The sequence below is a fragment of the Ursus arctos genome, unplaced genomic scaffold (genome assembly GCF_023065955.2).
Source record: "Ursus arctos isolate Adak ecotype North America unplaced genomic scaffold, UrsArc2.0 scaffold_36, whole genome shotgun sequence".
NCBI lineage: Eukaryota > Metazoa > Chordata > Mammalia > Carnivora > Ursidae > Ursus > Ursus arctos.
In genome coordinates, this window is record NW_026623050.1 from 6464745 (window position 1) to 6486380 (window position 21636).

The window sequence follows — 21636 nt, forward strand, 5'->3', positions numbered from 1 at the left end:
AATACATTGATTTTCATATATTGATTTTATATCTTACTTCTTTGGTGAACTCATTATTAGCCCCAGTAGTTTTTACAGATTCTTAGGATTTTCTATATATAAGCATCTGCAAGTAGAGATCATTTTTACTTCTTTTCCCACTTGGATGTTTTGTTTCTTTTTTTTTTTAATTTATGCTTTATTTCTTTTTTTTCCTGATTGCCCTGGCTAGAAATTCCAGTACAGTTTTGAATAGAAGTGGCAAGAAAGGACATTCTTATCTTGTTCCTGATCTTAGAGGAGAAGCATTCAGTCTTTCATCATTAAGTATGATGTTTGTGTGGGTTTTTTGTAGATGTCCTTTAACAGGTTGAACAAGCCGAGGAAGTCTTTTATATATGTAGATGCTTGGACCCTACCATTAAATAAGGTTCTGATTTAGTGGATCTAGGGTAGGGACAAGATGTCTGGGGGGGGGGGTTATTGGGGTTTTTTTAAAGATTTTATTTGTTTAGAGAGAGCGTGAGCAGGGGGAAACGCAGAGGGAGAGAGAGAGAATCTCAAGCCGACTGCGCTGAGTGCAGAACCCGATGTGGGGCTCCATCTCAGGACCCTGAGATCATGATCTGAGCCGAAATCAAGAGTCAGATGCTTGGGGCGCCTGGGTGGCTCAGCTGTTAAGCATCTGCCTTCGGCTCAGGTCATGATCCCAGGGTCCTGGGATTGAGCCCCGCATGGGCTTTCTGCTAGGCAGGAAGCCTGCTTCTCCCTCTCACACTCCCCTTGCTTTTGTTCCCTCTCTCGCTATCTCTCTCTGTCAAATACATTAAAAAAAAAAAAAAAGAGTTGATGCTTGACCGACTTAACCAAATGCCCCGGGACCAGATAACTTTAGTTGTAAAAAGGCACATAAGAAAATAAAAGGTATATAAGTAATTCTGTCCATAGCCAGAATTAAGAACATTTGCCCTGTTTTGATTGAAGTACTTCATGCTTCATCCTTTCAAACCTGTATTATCACTTTTTTTTTTTAAGATTTTATTTATTTATTTGACAGAGACAGCCAGCGAGAGAAGGAACACAAGCAGGGGGAGTGGGAGAGGAAGAAGCGGGCTCCCAGCGGAGGAGCCTGATGTGGGGCTCGATCCCAGAACGCTGGGATCACGCCCTGAGCTGAAGGCAGACGCTTAACGACTGCGCCACCCAGGCGCCCCTTTATTATCACTTTCATTCTTTCCTCTTAGCTGAGAACCTTGAACTTGACATCATCAATTCCCTAAATGTTGTATTCCTAACTCTAATTGTTCTTGGTGATAAACAGTAACAAATGGGCTATATTGCATAGGTTAATTTTCTTTCATATACCGGGTTTGATTAAGATATGATATTCAGATTTATCTATAAGGAATATAAGCTATTTGATGACCCTAACTTATGGCTGATTTCACTCCTCCTCATAACAGAGTAGTACTCAGAGCATGACTGTTGATAATCCATGTAAATTATTTTTTAGCCTCTTTTCTCAATCTTCTTTGTTTTTATTTTTTGAAATCAATTATACATAGTCTTGCTACTGACATTGTCCCTGTGTTCTGTCAAAACATGTAAGAAATAACTCATTTGACTTGTATGGTGAATAATAATTATTTTGCTTCTTTAGGACACCATGTAAAATTGAACCTAGTATAAACCACATTCTAAGCACAAGAAAGCCTGGAAAGGAAGAAGGAGATCCCCTGCAAAGAGTTCAAAGCCATCAGCAAGAGTCCCAGGAGAAGAAAGAGAAGATGATGTATTGTAAGGAGAAGATTTATGCAGGGGTTGGGGAGTTCTCCTTTGAAGAGATCCGGGCTGAAGTTTTCCGGAAGAAATTAAAAGAGCAAAGAGAAGGTATGTGTATTGATCTAGTTCATAGCAAAATTTCTTGGGAATTGTAATCTTTGTCACTTCCCGTTATTTTCTCAAACATTCCCTCTACTTCAGTGAAGCAGTTCTGATCATGGTCACCGGAAACCTCCTTTTTGCCAATTCCAGTGGCCATTTATCAGTCTTGATCTTTTTTGACCTCTTGGCTTCATTTGACTCAGTTAATGAAATACTTGTTTATGAAATGCTTCTCTTGGCTTTTTTCTTGGTGTGTATTCCCTCTCAGTTTCCTTCACTGCTATTCTTCTCATCAAAGACTTCTTCCTAAGGCCCAGGATAGAATCTTGGAATATTCAAATTATCTTTTCTTTCTACAGCTATCACTAAGTAATGGATTAAATACTGTTTACAAGCTGGGCACTCACCAATTTATATCTCTATCCCTGACATTTCACCTGAACTCCAGACTCCTATTTAGTTACCTGTATCTATTGGCTATTCCAACAGACATTTTAAACTCAACATAGCCAGAACAGAATTACTGATTTCTGCCAAAAACCACACCCTAACACATACGCATATCACAGCCTTCCCCATTTTAGTAAAAGGGAACACCATGCACCCAGTTGGTTCAAGCCAGAAAACCCAGAAGTCATCTCTGATCCCTCTTTCTGTACCATTCCCCCACATCTAATGAATAAGCCTATCAACTGTACCACCAAAAATTTCCCCAATCTTTCATTTATCACCATTCTCATTATTAATTCAAACCGCCATCTTTTAGGTAGACTACTGCAGCCAGACTTTCTGCCTTCAGTCTGGCCTTACTACAGTCCATTTTGCTCATAGCAGATGATCTTTATAAAAAGTCCAGGTCCTATCATTACTTTACTTAAAATTCTTCAGTGTTTTCTCATTGTCTTACCATGCAGTACAAACTCTACCCACACACTGCTTGGCTCCTCCCTACCTCTCCAACCTCATCTTTAGCTTTCTCCCTCTTACTTTGCTACAATCATACTGGCCTTCTCTGGAATCCTTGAACACAGTGCTTGTTCCTGCATTAGGGCCTTTGTGCCAGCTTTGGCCTAGAATTTTTCCCCAGATCTTTATATGACTGGCTCCTTGTCATTCAGGTTACAACTTTGTGAATATCACTCTCTTAAAATGATCTTCCCTGCTTACCTGTCTTAAGTAGCTCCTGACCTCCGTTCTCCTACTCAGTCACACATTCTCACATCACCTATTTTATTTTTAACACTGATTTTCTTATTAATTTGTGTGTGTGTATGTCTCCCCCAAACTGAATGTTAGTGTCACATGACCAAGAACTTTGTATTATGCACCACTGACACATAAGTGCTCTGAATTGTGCTTGGCACATCATAGATATTCTGGTACTTATCGATTAAGTAAATGAAACAATAGAGACCTAGACCTCAAGTAGAGGACTTTGCTCCATTTATATTATTCTCATCTGTAATATTAGCTTGTATGTTGAGGCCATGAGCTCCAAAGACAGTTTTTGACAGAATAAATGGCTATGAGGAGTAACGTTATCAACCAACCTTACTGTTTCTAGCTGAGCTACTGACCAGTGCAGAGAAAAGAGCAGAAATGCAGAAACAGATTGAAGAGATGGAGAAGAAGCTCAAAGAAATTCAAACTACTCAGCGAGAAAGAACGGGTGATCAGGTCATTTCTCTCTCGCTTCTTTTTTTTTTTTCCCCCTTTTTTAAAGATCTATTTATTTATTTTAGAGATAGAGTGTGCAAGCAGGGAGAGGGGCAGAGGGTGAGAGAGAGGGGAAGTAGACTCCCCACTGAGCGCGGAGCCCCATGCAGGGCTCCATCTCACACCCTGAGATATGACCTGAGGCGAAATGAAAAGTCACGCTCTTAACCATGCCACCCAGATGCCCCCATTTCTCTCTTTTTTTAATATAGAAAAGTACACTTATTGAAACAAATTTAAACAGTATAAAAGCATAGAAGATAAAAATCCTCCCAACCCCCATTCAGAGTTTCTGGTAGTTTCATGGCTATTAGTAGCAACAAAGTCCAGCAGAAGAGTAATTCAACAGGTGACCTCAAATGGAACTTGTGTCACTAGAAGTGATGCAATTTATTGACTTCTTATTTAGACTCTAAACCATTGTTTTATAACTTCTGGACTTTAGCTTTTTATTCTAGTTATGTTTGCATTGAAATGGGGTCACCCAAAGAAATCTGGTATAGGCTTGGCACTGCTCGGTTGAGTACAACAGAAGCAGTTTATACTAGGAACGTAAATTATTAGAACTTTTATAGTATAGATATTTTATATGGTTAGTGGGTATCTAGGTGAAGAGCATGGTAAACCTAATTTTGGAACTAAAGCTTGAAAATAGGATTTTTTAGATAGGAGAGAAACATTGATTTTGCTTATTTAATGCAAATAGCAAGAAGAGAAGATGACTACAAAGGAGACAGCTGAACTGCAAATTGCTTCGGAGTCTCAGGAAATACCAGGAATGGCTCTATCCAATTCTGTTTGTCCAGTAAACTCTTGTGCCAGGTAGGACCACATTGGTGGAAGGGATGATGCTTATAGGAGGGCACTTAGAGCCAACCTTTGTCTCTAATGACTTGAAGTCTTTTGTAATATCAAGACAAAATGTTTGCAAGTCTCTGTCACAACGTAAGCTTTGATGCTGATGAGGGAAGACAGGGTACTCACTTTTTTTCCATTAAAAAAATACACGTTTCTTACAGAAACAATCAAATATCATTTTTAAATTCAAAACAAATTTTTTTAAAGTAGGCTCCACGCCCAGCATTGAGCCCAACATGGGGCTTGGACTCACAACCTTGAGATTAAGACCAGAGCCGGGATCAAGAGTCGGACGCTTAACCGACTGAGCCACCCAGGCACCCCTCAAATACAATTTTTTAAAGATAAAGCCACCCATTTCTACAACCAAGAAATTACTGCTATTAACATAAGTATATCCTTATGTGTTCTGTTTTTTGTTTTATTTGATAAAAATGAGAGTTTACCATTTTGTAATCTGTTTATACTGTTAATGTTAAAACATCTATTGTCAAATATACTTCTGTAACATTTTAATGACTGAAGGTTCTACCTTCTTAAAGAATTTGGATTAACAGTACTAGAATATTTTTTTTATCTTAGAGTGAAGAAGCTTATATTTAATGAAAAAGCCTCTTGGACTTATAAGAATCAAATAATTCTTTCTGTGGGTACTTAGGATGTGTTCTAAAACAAGTTTCTTCACAGGGAGACTTCACTTGCAGAAAACATTTGGCAAGAACCTCATTCTAAAGGTGAGTTGTATTTGACAATGTCATGAAAAACTTACCTATAGCAAACACATTATGTAATATGTGGTAAATATTTTTCTTAATTATGGTAAAGGGAGCCGTAAGAAGACAGAGGGGAACTAAGATACTGTCGTATCTTTGAATCATGGAATTCAGTTATAAACATATGATTCGAGATAGGATAGAATTTTTTTTTTAAGATTTTATTTATTTATTTGACAGAGAGAGAGACAGCCAGCGAGAGAGGGAACACAAGCAGGGAGAGTGGGAGAGGAAAAAGCAGGCTCCCAGCAGAGCAGGGAGCCCAATGCGGGGCTCGATCCCAGGACTCTGGGATCACGCCCTGAGCCAAAGGCAGACGCTTAACAACTGAGCCACCCAGGCACCCTGAGAAAGGATAGAAATTTAAGAATGTTTTTGTTTTTGTAAGATTCCTCGGTGCTTTGAAATGTTTAGTTTTACTGTAAATTTAAATTTATATTAACTACCGGATATTATTTTCCACCTTACCAGTGTACACTGAGCAAAACCTATCAATAGTATCCAGCAGCCAAGAAAGTGGTTTTTCTTTTTATTTATTTATTTGAGAGAGAGAGAGAATGGTAGAGAGAGCATGAGAGGGGGGAGGGTCAGAGGGGAAGCCAACTTCCTCCTGAGCAGGGAGCCCAATGCGGGACTCGATCCTGTTACTCCAGGATCATGACCTGAGCCAAATGCAGTTGCTTAACCAACTGAGCCACCCAGGCACCAGAAAGTGGTTTTTTGGAAAAGAGGGGAAAAAATGTCTAAAACTAAAGCTATTTAGGGGTGCCTGGGTGGCTCAGTAGGTTAAGTGTCTGCCTTTGGCTCAGGTCATGATCCCAGGGTCCTGGGACCAAGCCCCACATCCAGCTCCCTGCTTGCGGGGAGCCTGCTTCTCCCTCTCCCTCTGCCTGCTCCCCATTTGTGCCCCCTCTCTGTCAAATAAAATCTTAAAAAAAAAAAAACCTGAAGCTATTTATATTCAAATTTATTCTTTTTTTTAAAGATTTTATTTATTTATTTGACAGAGACAGCACACAAGCAGGGAAAACGGCAGGCAGAGGGAGAATCAGGCTCCCCACTGAGCAGGGAGCCCGATGCGGCTCAATCCCAGGACCCTGGGATCATGACCTGAGCCAAAGGCAGAGCTTAACCAACTGAGCCACCCAGGCATCCCAAATTTATTCTCCTTTCATTTAAAAGTATGTTAAAAGTGGTAAAAACATGAATATCTACCTATTAGTAGTTTAAAAAAATTAAATAGAATCTGATTAAAACTCTAACTCTAACCACCAATTTATAGGAAATACAAAGCCTGGAGGAACATGTTAAACAACACAGGAAGATGTAATTGGCAAAAAATCCAGCATTATGGGGCAAACAACCAGTTTCTTCAACAGAAAATTACTAAAACAACAACAAACCCTCTAGAATCAAAGTGATTCAGGAGGCATTTCAACCAGTCACAGTATATGAAACTGCTTTCCCAATTCAAACTTTCTAAATAATTTTAGTAAAATGTGAATCTTCTGATTAGATATATGATACTCAGAAATTATTAATCTATAGGTATGATTATGTTTTGAGATTATGCTTTTTTGAACGAGCCTCTCTCTTTTAGAAATACATACTGAAATATTTACAAATGAAATGATATGATGTCTTAGATTTGCTTTAAAATAATTCAGAGTTGGGTTGGGTTTGGAAAGTAGTGGTAGTGGTGAGCAATAAAAATGAGACAATCATCCACGTTTAGATAACTGTTATTAAATAATCTCTACTTTTATATGTTTGAAATTGTTCATTTTAAAGAACAGATTACCTTTCTGCTTCCAAACAGCACAAAGTATTAATTGACTTAGATTTCTTAAAGAATAGGCATTTACTCTTAAGAGCATAAATCTGTTATCTTTTTCTATAGGTCCCAGTATACCTTTCTCCATTTTTGATGAGTTTCTTCTTTCAGAAAAAAAAAATACCAGGTTTGAAGTTTTTGTTTTGTTTTGATACTTAAAACTCTTCTATTATTATGAATGAGGATGCATTAAGGTTTACTGTTATCTATGTGAACAGAAAAATAAATTAAGTGGGGTATGTTTTTTTCCAGTCGTCCTGCCGATCCCCCACGGGTTTTATCCCAACGAAGACCCTTTGCAATTCTCAAAACTTCAGAAAGCATCAACTCAAATGAGGATGTGTCTCCAGATGTTTGTGTAAGGAACAATATTCCTAAGTTAATATAAGCAGACCGGTGAATTGTTTCATTCAGCTCTCACAAAGTTAGGGTTAAAATTAAAATCACTTTGAACACATGAAAAGATGTTAACGTCATTAGTCATTAAGAATGTAGGTCAAAACCACAGTGAGATACAATCTCACATACACTGTGATGGCTGTAATCAAAGAAAATAACAGAAACAGAAAATAACAAGTGTTGGTGAGGATGTGGAGAAATTAGAACCCTCATACAGTGCTGGTAGGAGTATAAAATGGTGCAGCCACTTTGGAAAACAGCTTGGTAGTTCCTCAAAATGTTAAACATAGAGTTACCATATGTATGACCTAGCAATTCTCTCCTAGGTATATATCTAAGACAATTAAAAACACGTTTACATTAAAAAAATTGTACGTGAATGTTCATAGCAACATTATTTATAATAGCCAAAATATACTAACATACATGCTATTATTTCACTTGTTATAAAACCCCTTATTTATTTATTTTTATTATAATTTTTTTTAAGTAGGCTCCACACCCAACATGGAACTTGAACTCATGAGCCCAAAACCAAGTCATGTGCTCTACCAACTGAGCCAGCCAAATGGCCCTAAAACCCTTAAGTATATGCACTTAAGTGTATGCTGTAACCTACCAGATGTGTATGGTAACAACCGTTGCCTCTGGGAAGTAGTAATTGGAGTGGAGATGGGGGTCAAGTGCGCAAGGGAGACTTTTTCACTATATATCCTTTTCAACTAGTTGACTTTTTAAACCATATACGTGAATTACTTTGAAAGACAAAGGAAGGCACCTGGGTGGCTTATACAGTTAAGTGTCTGACTCTTGGTTTCAGCTGAGGTCATGATCTTGGGGTCCTGGGATCAAGCCCTGTGTCAGGCTCCATGCTCAGCGGGGAGTGTGCTTGAGACTCTCTCTCTCCCTTTGCCCCTGCCCCTGCTTGCAGGTGCACTAAAATAAATAAATAAATAAATAAATAAATAAATAAATAAATAAATAAATCTTTGAAAGACAAAGGAATATTTTTAAAATTTTCCATTTTTTTATACTTTATACTTTGTTTTCCATATTTTTTACTGTGACTATTAATTATCTTTTAGAAATAAAATAAAAATTCAACATTTAGCATAGAAGAAGACTTAAAAGCTAGGAGGATAGCAGATTATCAGAACACTTTCTAGGTCAAAGCCAGAAGAAAAATAGTATTATTCTTCTGGTTCTTAGGTGAAATTGGTTGGGGAAAAAAACATTATCCAGTATTTTTCCTTTGTGTGGGAATCCTCACAGTATATTTTCTTGATAATACATAGTTTGCTGTTTTCATGATATAAAACCTTTTTCCTCAGACGTATGATGTGCTTTTTAAAATTATCTTTCCTAGAGATTCTAATATGCTACTTCTGTACCCTATGTTGAAAATCACTTATCTAATGTTTGTCTCTCTAAGTAAAAAAGATACGTCCTCCATATGCTCACTGAACTATTTCAGCTAAACTTTATGAATTTTTTTTTCAGGATGAATTTACAGGAATTGAGCCCTTGAGTGAGGATGCTATTATCACAGGTTTCAGGAATGTAACTATCTGTCCTAACCCAGAAGACACTTGTGACTTCGCCAGAGCAGCTCGCTTTGTATCCACGCCTTTTCATGATATAGTGTCCTTGAAGGATCTCCCTTCTGATCCTGAAAGGCTGCTGCAGGAGGAGGATCTAGACGTGAAGATCTCTGAGGACCAGCAGACTGCTTGTGGCACCATCTACAGCCCAACTCTCCGCATCAAGAAGCTCAGGTGATTGTATGTTGCACAAACCAGACTGTTCGAGTGATCACTTATTCTGTGTGTGCTTGTCAGTTAGAGCCATCATTTATCAGGTTCTCACTACCTGCCAGGTACCGTGCTAAGTGCTTTACATGACACGCTGATAACGTGGTGGTGGGATTTGGTAATTGATTTGCGTATGAGGGTTAGAAGAAGTAAATTTTGGTGGTTATGAGACTGAGAGCCCCAGGAGGATTCTGGTGTCTATGAGAAACTTGGCAAAGTATACCTGATTGAGAGACAGGAGGCATTTTGTTTTTCCTTTAATACTAAGTTTTAAATAGTGGTAGAATAGCTTGATACTAATTTCAGATAGGCTAGAAGTGTACTTTTTTTTTTTTTTTTTTTTTTAGATTTTATTTATTTGAGAGAGAGAGAGAGATCATGAGTAGGGGGGAGGGACAGAGGGAGAGGCAGACTCCCTGATGAGCAGGGAGCCTGAAGTGGGACTTGATCCCATGACCCTGGGATCATGATGTGAGCTGAAGGCAGATGCTTAACCAACTGAGCCACCCAGGAGCCCAGGAGTATACTTTTTTTAAGTATCTTTTAGGGGTGCCTGGGTGGCTCAGTTGGTTGAGTATCGGGCTCTTGATTTCGGCTCAGGTTATGATCTCAGGATCATGAGATCAAGCCCTGGGTCAGTCTCCATGCTAAGCGTGGTTCCTCTGAGCCTGCTGAGTCCCTCTGCCCCTCCCCCTGCTCTCGCTCTCTCTCTCAAAAAGGAAGGAAGGAAGAAAAGGAAGGAAGGAAGGAAGGAGAAGGGAAGGGAAGGGAAGGGAGGAAAGAAGGAAGGAAGGAAGGAAGGAAGGAAGGAAGTCTTTAAAAAGATAAAGTTACCTTTTAATGGGGAGGTGGAAATGAATAAAGGGTAGTATGAAGGAATGGCATAGGGAGCCACAGACTAAACCTTATGATCTATCTATATTTAAAAGTTGGCTAATTTAAACAAATGAATATTGGTTTTAGGAATATTCTTTAATTTGCCATTTTGTGCTTTTATTTTTATTTTTTATTTTTTTTAAGATTTTTATTTATTTATTCGACAGAGATAGAGACAGCCAGCGAGAGAGGGAACACAAGCAGGGGGAGTGGGAGAGGAAGAAGCAGGCTCCCAGCGGAGGAGCCTGATGTGGGGCTCGATCCCAGAACGCAGGGATCACACCCTGAGCCGAAGGCAGGCGCCCAACCGCTGTGCCACCCAGGCGCCCCGCCATTTTGTGCTTTTAAAACTGCATTTTCAAATTTTTGTCCAGTAAACTTTCAGTCACATTTGCTAGCATGTATTCACCTTGACTGATTTGGGTTTCCCTTTTTCTTTCTTGACCTTTTCTTATTAAAGAATAAAATGTATAGAGAAAGGATAAACAAGAAAAAAGTATCTTAGTGTTTCTCAGTAGTCTAGAATAGATGTAGATTAGGCATTTGCTATAGATTAGGTAAATAAAGCATAAATTTAGAAAATCTAATGCTGAGCATTGCCTGTCAACCAGGGTAGATAAAGTCACCTAAATTCTGATTATGAATCTATATCTGTTTCAGGAAAATAATAGACTTTGAAAATTAGGCTAATGAATACTAAATAACAAAGATAAAGTGATACCTGTTATCCCTATGAGGACTGACTCTTGTGGTTCTTTCAGCCCAATTATCGAAGACAGCCGTGAAGCCACACACTCCTCTGGGTTCTCTGGGTCTTCTGCCTCAGTTACAAGTTCCTCCTCCATCAAATGTCTTCAAATTCCTGAGAAACTGGAGCTTACTAATGAGACTGCAGGTAGCTTCATGCACACCACTTGTAAGCAGACCTCTACATCCATGTTTACTGAGCACTTATTTATGTCAGCACACTGAGCTATGTGGGGTTTTTTTCCTATAGAAAAGTTCCCATAAATTGTGCAATTTCTAGAATGAATCAGTATTAACTGACCACCGTAGAGACCTGAGGTGGATGAGTTGTCTGAGGTTAGCTGTGTTGATTGTGCAATCTTGTGTTTTTTTTCCTCTCCTCTGTTTATAACACCTATTTTAGGTTATGGGGGTGAAGGGTTGGTTTTTTTTTGTTGTTGTTTTTTTTTGTTTTTTTGACTGTTTTTTTTTCCCCCAGACAACCCTACTCAGTCACCCTGGTGTCCACAGTATCGCAGACAACTACTAAAATCTCTGATGGAGCTGAGGGCCTCTGCAGGGTTTTTTATAGAAGATAGACCAATGCCTAAGTTGGAAATAGAAAAGGAAATTGAACTGGGTAAGTATCATTGAAGGTTTTTTGTATGGCACTATAAAAGTAAGGGATTATTGGTACTTGAGCTTGATGCTTGGGCACAGCAAATATTTTTAGATGATAAGAAACAGCATTATAGGGGCACTGGATGGCTTAGTCAGTAGAGCACACAACTCTTGATCTCAGGGTCGTAAGTTCAAGCCCCACAATGAGGGTAGAGTTTACTTAATTAAAACAAAAAACAAAAAAACTCATGTATTAAAAAAAAAAAAGAAAGAAAAATAAACAGCATTATAGAGGTTGATACACTGTTAAGTTCATGTCTAGGTAACGATATGGATTCTGTCTTCCCCTCTTTCAACTTTTAACAAATGATTTAGAAAAGTATTCTAACTGGCTGCTAACTGGCAAATATAAAGTACTTTTGGCCCTTAAACCAGGAAGTAAAAGCTAAGGGGGCTGTACATATTCACAGTGATTTTTAAATGGAATCAAACCTTCTCAACAGGTAATGAGGATTATTGCATAAAACAAGAATACCTAATATGTGAAGATTACAAATTTTTCTGGGTGACACCAGGAGACTCTGCAGAATTAACCATAATAAAGGTGGGACTGATTTTTTGTCATTTCAGTTACCTTGTAAAAAAAAATAATGTGGGTTGAGGCAGTAATTATGGTCTCATGGTACCATCAACTCCTTTGAATAGTCCATAAGTTTCCTGATGAAAAGTTAGTGAGACAGTAAAAAATCACCCAACATTGTGTGCCAGGATCAGATATCAAAAATGAGAGGCAATTGTGTAAATCTCTTAATATGTCCAAACATACTAAATATTCTATCAATTCTGTCTCTTTGAGGAAATATCCTGAAATTTTCTGGCCTGCTCCAATTTGACAAATTACATTCTGGGCTTCATACACACACACACACACACACACACACACACAGTATTATTACCTTGACATTTCCGTTCACCATTATCCTAGGGAGTCACATTACCTCTTTCTTATATTGGATGCCCAGTAATATTGGCTCCCATTTTCATTTCTTTCTTGGTTTAAGCCCTCATATTTTAGTAGCCTCCTGAGAAAGGATGCATGGGATTTAAACTTTTTTGAAAACTTTCATGTCAGAAAATTGTTTATTCCACATCTTTACTTGATTGGTAGTTTGGCTGGATATTAAAATTCTAAGTTCAAAACTTTTTCCTTAGAATTTTGAAGATAAGCTTTATTATCTTTTGGCCTGTGGCCTTGCTTTTTAAAGTCTTTTGCCATTTTTTGGTGAGACTATTTTTCCCTCTCCCTGAATCCTTGTAGGATCTTCTGTTTGTCCCCAGTATTCTGAAATTCCACAAGTATATGTTTTGGTAAAAATCTATTATTGCCCATATGCTAGGCACTGAATGGCCATTTCATTGTGGAAACTCCTTCAGTTTTGAGAAATTTCTTCGAAGAATAAATTATTTCTTTTCAGTCTTCTCTGTTCTCTTCCTCTAGAATTCCTTTTATTAGGATATGGGGTCTCTTGGAGATCCTTTAAAAATCTTTTTTTCTCCTTTTCTATCTCTTCGTCTTTTTGCTTTACTTTCTAGAATGTTTTGTCAACTTTATTTTCAGACTTGTTACTGGGTTTTTCATTTCTTTTGTCATGCATTTGATTTGCCAGAGCTCTTTTTTATTCTCAGAATTTTCTTCTTTGTAACATTCTGCTCTTCATTTCAAAGATGGAATATTCTTTATTTCTCTGAGTGATTTTACAATGCTTTAAATTTTTTTCTCCCTGCATTATCTGTTTCCTTTTGTCTGTTTTGAACTCTGTCTTTCATATTAGAGGCTTTCTTCAAGTCTTTGACTCTCTATTCATATTTTAAGTGTGGGACTCTAAAAGCTAATTGAAAGCTCTATGTATACAGGACCTTGGCAGCTGTTGGGCCTCACTGTAAGAAGATCTTGCTTAGGGGCACCTGTGTGGCTCAGTTGGTTAAACGTCTGCCTTCGGCTCCGGTCATGATCCTGGGGTCCTGGGATGGAGCCCGCATTGGGCTCCCTGCTCAGTGAGGAGCCTGCTTCTCCCCTCCTTCTGCCTGTCACTCCCCCTGCTTGTGCTCTCTCTCTCTCTGTCAAATAAATAAATTAAGTCTTAAAAAGATCTTATTTGGCCATTCAATAAAATGCCTCAATCCTTGACATCTTTTGAGCTGATCAGATCCTTCAGAGAAAACTTCTAATATCCGTCCTGGAGCATATAATCCTGGCTGCTAGCCTCTTGGAAGCTAAGTGGGAAAATTAGTCTTGAGAGTGGAGGGGCGGACAGGTGTATGTTAACGTTTGATGTATAAACTCCCCCACCCACTTTTAACAGTGCCTGGTGACCTCTAGCCCAGAGCCCATCTGCTTTATACCTACTAGGGTTAAACTTTTGGTATTCTAGAATGGAGGAGAGGCAGTAGGTAGGCTGGGCTACAGGAGCAGCAGGGGAATCTGGGGTTTAATGTCCTCATTAATAGAGTTCAGCCGCTCCTGTGTTAGCTCCACCGCCACCTTTACTTCTCTAGGTAATTGGTGCCATCAGTTTTATACAGTGGGGAGATGGTCCTGTAGCATAAATTTGGTTGTTGTCAGCTTTCTCTACTGCCAGAATCAGCTTTCCTTGGGTCTCCTAAGTAGATTGTTACCTCTTGCGGTTCTCTCTCCAGCTTCCAGAATTTGTTGCTGCTGTGTTTTTTATTATAGATTTATGACTTTTAAAATATTCCTGTACTATTATTTCTGTTGGGGTATCATAAAGGCTGGAGGGAATGTTTTCAATCTGCCAACCATAACCAGAGATTCTAATAGCTCTTATTTTTTAAATTTCTTACAGGTATCGTCTCAACCTGTCCCATGGGACTTTTATATCAACCTCAAGTTAAAGGAACGTTTAAATGAGGAGTATGACCATTTGTGCAGCTGTTACCAGTACCAAGACGGTTGTATTGTTTGGCACCAATATATAAACTGCTTCACCCTTCAGGTTTGAATAATATAAAAGCATATCATTTCAAGTCCTTAAATAGAGAGATTTGTGTTCCATGTAGCAAAGGAATTTAGTGCAAAATTCCTGTTACTCTTCTAGAAATAGACCAATTAAATTATAAACTTAAAACATTGATCATTTTCCTTTCTCAAGTTGTTTTGGCCAAAAACTTCTTTGGGTTTTTTTTTGTTTTGTTTTTACTTTTTATTATGTCAGTTTTCTTTTTCTTTTTCTTTTTTTAAAGATTTATTTATTTACAGGGGCACCTGGGTGGCGCAGTCTTTAAGCGTCTGCCTTCGGCTCAGGGCGTGATCCCAGCATTCCAGGATCGAGCCCCACATCAGGCTCCTCCGCTATGAGCCTGCTTCTTCCTCTCCCACTCCCCCTGCTGTGTTCCCTCTCTCGCTGGCTCTCTCTCTCTGTCATAAATAAATAAATAAATAAATAAATAAATAAATAAGATTTATTTATTTACATAATCTCTACACCCAAGAGAGATGGGGCTCAAACTCACGACCCCGAGACCAAGAGTCACACGCTCTACTGACTGAGCCAGCCAGGCACCCCTATTATGTCAATTTTCAAATAGACAGAATTGTGCAATGACCCAGTCATCTAATTATAATCATCATCAGTTCATGGCCACTCTTATGTTAAACTCCTGGTGTGATAATTCCAATATTCTTTCCATGTCTGGTTTTGATATTTGCTCTGTCTCTTTAAATTGTGTTTTTGGCCTTTTAGTGTATCATATGATTTTTCTCTTTTCTTTTTTAAAGATTTATTTATTTGAGAGAGAGTGCACGTGCGCGTGTGTGAGTGGAAGAAGGGGCAGAGGGAGAGAATCTCAAGCAGACTCCCCGCTGAGCCCAGGGCCCTATGTGGGCCTCCATCTCACCACCCATGACATCATGACCTGAGCCAAAACCAAGAGCGACACTTAACTAATTGAGCCCCCCAGGCGCCCCTAATTTTTCTTGACCACCAGACATGATGTACTGGGTAAAAGGAACTGCTACGAATAGGCCTTTAATAATGTGGTGATAAGGTGTGAGGGGAAGGAAGCGTCATATAGTTCTGTGCTTTATGTTCTTTTATAGTGAGCCTGTGCCTCTGGTCTGTGTACCTCACAAGTATTTCTCCTCCCTTAGGTGGGACAGGATGGCTAGAGTGGACTGGAGTTGGGTATTTCCCTTCCCCAGGTCAAGTAGGCTCTGATAATACCCTAGCAGGTTAGGCTCTGGTTAACTAGTTTCTCCTAACAACAGAGCTTTTTAAGAACAGGATGCTCTGGCCTATTTCAGAATGTTTCTCTTCTCTTCCACCTCTGGAAGCACAAGGAGAATTTTTCTCCAGCACTTACTGTGAGAACCCGATCTAGCTCCTAGACATAAAATTCACAGAAGAGTGAGGACCCCCTCCACCACCACCACCATGCTTATAGATCCTAGAAAAGTTGATTTTTCATTCTGTTCAGCTTTTTACTTGTTAGGACAGAGTGGCAACTTCCAAACTCTTTACATAAGGAATGGTCTGTTTTTGTTACTCGTGTTTTATCTATGCTCCCCCAGTAGATTATTTTTAGAACCCAAACACAATATATCATTTTATTCTTTGGAATGTTCTTTTTTTTTTTTTTAAGATTTTATTTATTTATTTGAGAGAGAGCGTGTGCGTGCCAAGGAAAGGGAGGAGCAGAGGGAGAGGGACGGACTCTGTGCTAAGTGCGGAGTCCGTCGCAGGGCTTGATCCCAGGACCCTGAGATCACAACCCAAGCCGAAATCAAGAGTTGGTCGCGCAACAGACTGAGCCACTCAGGTGCCCCTGTGATTTTCTTAAGAAGATTTTGTTGCATATTTCGATGATAAAACGAATTTACTAAAATGGTTGGAATGAGGGTATTTTGAAACTACCATTTATAGAGCACTCTTATGGGCTGGGCTAATCCTTGATGTTCTTCATCCATTATTTCATTAAATCCTTATAGTCTTAAAGGAGAGCAATGTTGTGAGAACCGGGACAAAGACTCAACCTATGAAAGCGCCCAGATTCTAGCAGAGAACAACAAGGAGTACAGGGCAGCGCGTGGCAAGGTATTGAGTGTAAGTATAGTCACCCCAACTTAAGAAATAGTGAATTTTCTATCCTTTTGTTTCTAGGATCTTCTTCAACACAGTGAACTTATTACCCATGAAATAATAGTGTTGGTTATTTATAACCTTTTGAAAATAGTGGAGAAATTACACAGAGCAGAAATCGTCCATGGTGACTTGAGTCCAAGGAGTCTGATTCTTAGAAACAGGTTGGTCCTTTTCATTCCTTAAAATTCTGTCAACTTTCTCTTAAAATATGCATAGTCTCGATTTCCTTTTGCCTCTTGATAAATGTCATATTGAGGAACACAGTATGTTAAAGCATTTGCTACCTAAAAGTCAATAATCAAGGGGAATAGTTTAAAAGAATTCGAAGAAAAAAATATATTGAGGAAATAAACTAGTTCAGAAAAAAAAAGTTAAATTAACCATTGTGATGATTCCTGGCAAGAAGAGCTGTAAAATATGAATATTTGGAGGAATGTGAAGTAGATTGTGTAGTCTTTCTTTGAGTGGGGCCGGTGCAGATCGAGTGAGGCTGCTAGCAAAACCAAGGCACTTCTTGGTTTCAAAACCAAAGCTTAAGTCAGGCCAAATTAATGTAATTGCCAAGAGAAGTGGCTAAGCCAGAGTGCAAATGCAAACTATGCCAAGGAAAAGGGCTTAGTGTTCAAATTAAACCCAGTTCAGCCATCACATTCAAGGGGTGAACACAGAGCAGGAAATATATAGTTTTATGGTGGCCAAAAATTGTTGTATCTTGTGCTAAGGAAAAATGGGAGCAATTGTAAATTTTAAAGTAAAATATATCATTCTGTGCTGTGGAGGTATGTGATGAGATTAGTCAAAGCCGGTATTTAAAAACATAGCATCTGTCACTGATACTAATCAGCGACTTGAAGGAACTGAGGAAAGCTGAGACAAAAGGAACACAAAAATAATTCATTCTTTTCTCACATAAACAGTTATATGTCTCCTTGGAGAGTAGCTTTATTGCATGCGATAGATAAACCCAAGGAAAATATGATTAATAGTGAATTAGTGTTATTAGGTTTTCTTTTGTTTGTTTGTTCGTCTGTTTTGGGAGGGGTTAGTAAATAACAGTCGGAATTACAGATAAGAGTAAGAGCGAATATGGTGTTAGTTTAATAAGAACAGGATAGTTTACAGTATAGGTGGCATCTTACACAAAAACAGCCTTATGTTGTTTCAGTTAAACTCTGAGAAGGAGGAATCTGAATGACACTTGGAAAGCTTAATCTATAGTAGTGAACAAGAAAGGCTATGACATCATAAAAGCTTAATTTCTTCCATAATTCTAATTGTTGGGTAAATCATTGCTATTGTCCGCATTAATGTGTCTAGTATAAGACAGAGGCTTGTACTCTACATCCAGTACTTGTTTTATATAATAAATATAATATGACAAATGTTCTGTGGTGGCTGTACATTATGGTTTAGATATCCTTGTGTCACTAGACTAATCTCAACATTCCCCACTTAGCTGGACGCGGCCAAGGCTCTTACAGGTGCATTTTCATAGCTAACCACTGGAGGGAGCTGTTGGCATAGCTAAGACACACCTGCAATACCTATTTTTTTCTTTTCTTTTTTTTTTTTTTTTTTTTTTTTTAAAGAGCAGCTCTGCAGCTTCTTTCATGGCCTATTTTTATTATCTCTTTCTCTTAAATCTGGGCTTAGAATCCACGACCCCTATGATTATAATAACGATCAAGCTTTGAAGATAGTGGACTTTTCCTACAGTGTCGACCTTAGGGTGCAGACTGATGTTTTTATCCTCAGCGGCTTTCGGACTGTACAAATCCTGGAAGGACAAAAGATCCTGGCTAACTGTTCTTCTCCCTACCAGGTAAGTGTCAAACAAGCCTGAGCAAATATGGAGAGGGTTTCTTAATCTCTTTCTTCCATAGATAAACCACTAAAGCTAGTGTTTACTGATATTGTCTCCCCTGGAATAGATGACCTAGTTTTCAAATATCACCAAGTCAAGCAAAATGTACCATTTTTCTGTCACAACACTGAAGACTGTACACATACACATGCAGACACATGACTAACTCAGTAACCTAAGTGTCAAGGCCACTTCTGTCACTCATCTGTGTGATCTTTTGTAAGTAATTTTCTGTAATCTTTATAAAATAAGGGTAACAATTTGCTCTGTGTATCAGAATTATTGTGAGGGTTAAATGAAATAATGTACGTAAAAAGAATGTTTCAAGTGTAAAGTGCTTTGCATGGTAGTATCCAGACAAAATCCCTTCTGACTCATCTCTGGACATTTGGCATTTGCTGATTGAAAATGTAGCATGAACTTGAACTAGTCATGGGGACCCCGTTTAGATCACAGCTAGAGTCCATGCACATTCGGTAGGTGTACAAATTCGAATCTGACAGTCCATATGTTATTGTTCTTCAGGATAATTTTGTTCTCATCTTTTGTTCTTAAGGATAATTCCTAGAGTTAGCTCTATTGATCACTTCTTGGGGGATCTTCTCCCTTTACGATAAGGATAGGGAACAGTGTACTAAAACATATGTCATAAAATAAACTTAAACACTATAATAACTTTCAACTTTCTACATAAATAAATTGCCATGATAGTAGCAGAGAATTATTTTAGCTGATGGTGCTTTTTGTGATTTCAGGTAGATCTGTTTGGTATAGCAGATTTAGCACATTTACTATTGTTCAAGGAACACCTACAGGTCTTCTGGGATGGGTCCCTCTGGAAACTTAGCCAAAATATTTCTGAGTAAGTATTGGTGATTTCAGGGTCTTTGCCTATCCAAATAATTTTCTCTTTCTCTTGGGTGCCCTCTGCTTGGACAGCCTTCGTTTTCTTAGTCCAAATGCCATGATTCCATTAATTTCAACAAGTTTTCATTAGAGTGTCAGTGGAGCACCTGGGGCAGAACAAATGAATTGCTAATTAATAATAAGAATCAAACTAGTCAGACTTGAGGACATCATTCTGGACCTGCATGTATCATGTAGACCATGACTGTGTTATGGTAGCCTCTCATTCTGGAAGTGTTAATAGAAACATTTCCTGGGAATAATTTTATAATCAATTGACATTAGTCTTATACCCCTTTTTAATAGCTATTGTTATCAAAGTTAATAAGCATCTCTTGAAGAGAATTAAATTTCTAAATTATATACTAATTTTAGGTTATTATTTATTTAATGAATGGGTAGAACCAAAGCAGAGAACGGAGTCTCCTTGGAGAAGTAAATGCTCCCTTAATAAGAGCTGCTTGGTCTCAGAATCTTAGTATTCCCTCAAGCCTACTCATAAAACTTATTAAATATCCCAAGTTCCACTTTAGCTTATCATAGCTAATAACTTCCCAGAATAAGCTTTCTATCTATCAACTTACTGGTATATTCTCTGGCTTAAAAACAAAAACAAAAACCACTGTTGAGAATTTAACACCCCTTCTCCATTCCCACTATTCCCAACAAGTGAATTGTATTTTTTTCTTTATTTAATTCAGAATTTGGTCAGTCTTATTTGTCTCTGAAACATACTTTAAAAATAGGCTTTAAATACAATGTAAGACTTGTAAGATAAATTCTGGTCTCTCCAGTTGGCTATGGTCCTAGGAGGGTCTAATACAAACAGACACAGGTAGGGTCACCGGCGTTTCCTAACAACCCTGCCTTGTACGATAATAGAAGCTTCTCTGATTAAAAAAAAACAAGGAAGTTAAACATCGTAGACGTAAGCAGTGGTTACTTCAGTCAAGCTTAGGATTCTCAGAGGATTGTGAAGATAATAAAATTCTGGGCAGGGAGAGAAGAACTGCAGTCTGTCTAATGACCTAGACTTTAGGAAAGTTAGAGGAAAAGAGCAAAATTCACTTTTCTTCTTTTTGTAGAGCAGTGTCGTGTCGTAGCACACAGAGGAAATGTGTAGATTCAGATCAGAGACTTTCTCCTCACGCACATTGTATTATGGCTCTCCTCTCTTTTTTGTAGTTCCACCCTGGGCTTTGAAGGATTACTTGAATGAGTTCTAACCCTAGACTTCTAGCTATTACCTTAAATCATTTAGTGCGTAAATGTACCACTGATTTTGCAGAATTCTTTTATATGCCTAATCTTGATGGAAATGGTTTTATATATTTTTAGGCTAAAAGATGGTGAACTGTGGAATAAATTCTTTGTACGGATTCTGAATGCCAGTGATGAGTCCACAGTGTCTGTTTTGAGGGAACTTGGAGCAGCAATGAGTGGGGTGGTTGACACCACATTTCAAAATCACCTGAACAAAGCTTTGTGGAAGGTAGGGCAGTTAATCCGTCCTGGGGCTTTGCTCTTTCAACAAGATAGGCAACCACATCTCTCACAGATTCCTGCCTAAAATCAATGGTTGTATTGTAGAACACTGGACCTGTGTGTATATAATTTAATTTAGGGCATGTTTAGATACACTACCAACACATTGCTACTTTTTAGTAGAGGTATATTTCTAGGTAACTGGCATTTTCTACATAGCGCTATATCTATTCTTGGCCTTGTCTAACAAAGAACTGTTTTATTCTTAATGGACTCCAATGAATAGGTACCTTGTTGTCGTTTAACACATTTGTCTCTACTTTTCCCTGTACATTTTTATTTTGTAATTTGTGACATGTACCCTTATGATCACTATGTATTTTTAAGTAATAAAATAGTATTTGTTAAATTCACGCTTCTAACATCTCATCTACTTTTTGCTAATAACTAAGATAATAAATGGCTTGATTTCGCAGACAGGAGCTGTTTTACCATGGAAATTTGTATGTCCTAGACATGGCACTGCCATGATAGAATCATAACAAGACAGAAAAGCCAGCCATTCCTTCGGGTGTTCCTGACCTTCAACTAAGATTTAAAAATAGATAAAACAATTTAATACAGGGCCAAATTTTCTTAAATTTCAAGTGGCAAAATTGTTTGTTCTGATTCTATTTTAATGTTTTCATTTTTTTTTTTTTTTTTTTTTTTTTTTATCCACCAAACCCTTGGGTCTATTTATATA

General features: G+C 38.2%; 1 protein-coding gene across 4 annotated transcripts in view; it reads left to right on the plus strand.

Annotated features, from left to right (window-relative positions):
• Positions 1 to 21300, plus strand: part of BUB1B (BUB1 mitotic checkpoint serine/threonine kinase B) — a 47384-nt gene extending 26084 nt beyond the window's left edge. Inside the window, exons 9-23 of one of the 4 annotated variants that reach the window (XM_057306281.1) lie at positions 1640 to 1869; positions 3428 to 3540; positions 4286 to 4401; positions 5125 to 5171; positions 7111 to 7171; positions 7297 to 7402; positions 8944 to 9218; positions 10892 to 11046; positions 11356 to 11496; positions 11981 to 12081; positions 14342 to 14491; positions 16655 to 16797; positions 18290 to 18458; positions 19256 to 19362; positions 20745 to 21300. In XM_057306281.1, coding sequence (XP_057162264.1) covers positions 1640 to 1869; positions 3428 to 3540; positions 4286 to 4401; positions 5125 to 5171; positions 7111 to 7171; positions 7297 to 7402; positions 8944 to 9218; positions 10892 to 11046; positions 11356 to 11496; positions 11981 to 12081; positions 14342 to 14491; positions 16655 to 16797; positions 18290 to 18458; positions 19256 to 19362; positions 20745 to 20976 — 2146 coding nt within the window. In that variant the 3' untranslated portion in view covers positions 20977 to 21300. Of the gene's footprint in view, positions 1 to 1639; positions 1870 to 3427; positions 3541 to 4285; positions 4402 to 5124; positions 5172 to 7110; positions 7172 to 7296; positions 7403 to 8943; positions 9219 to 10891; positions 11047 to 11355; positions 11497 to 11980; positions 12082 to 14341; positions 14492 to 16654; positions 16798 to 18289; positions 18459 to 19255; positions 19363 to 20591 lie in introns of all 4 variants that reach the window. The other 3 variants (XM_057306283.1, XM_057306282.1, XM_026480035.4) reach the window with 3 other exon arrangements.
• Positions 21301 to 21636: the final 336 nt, after the last annotated feature.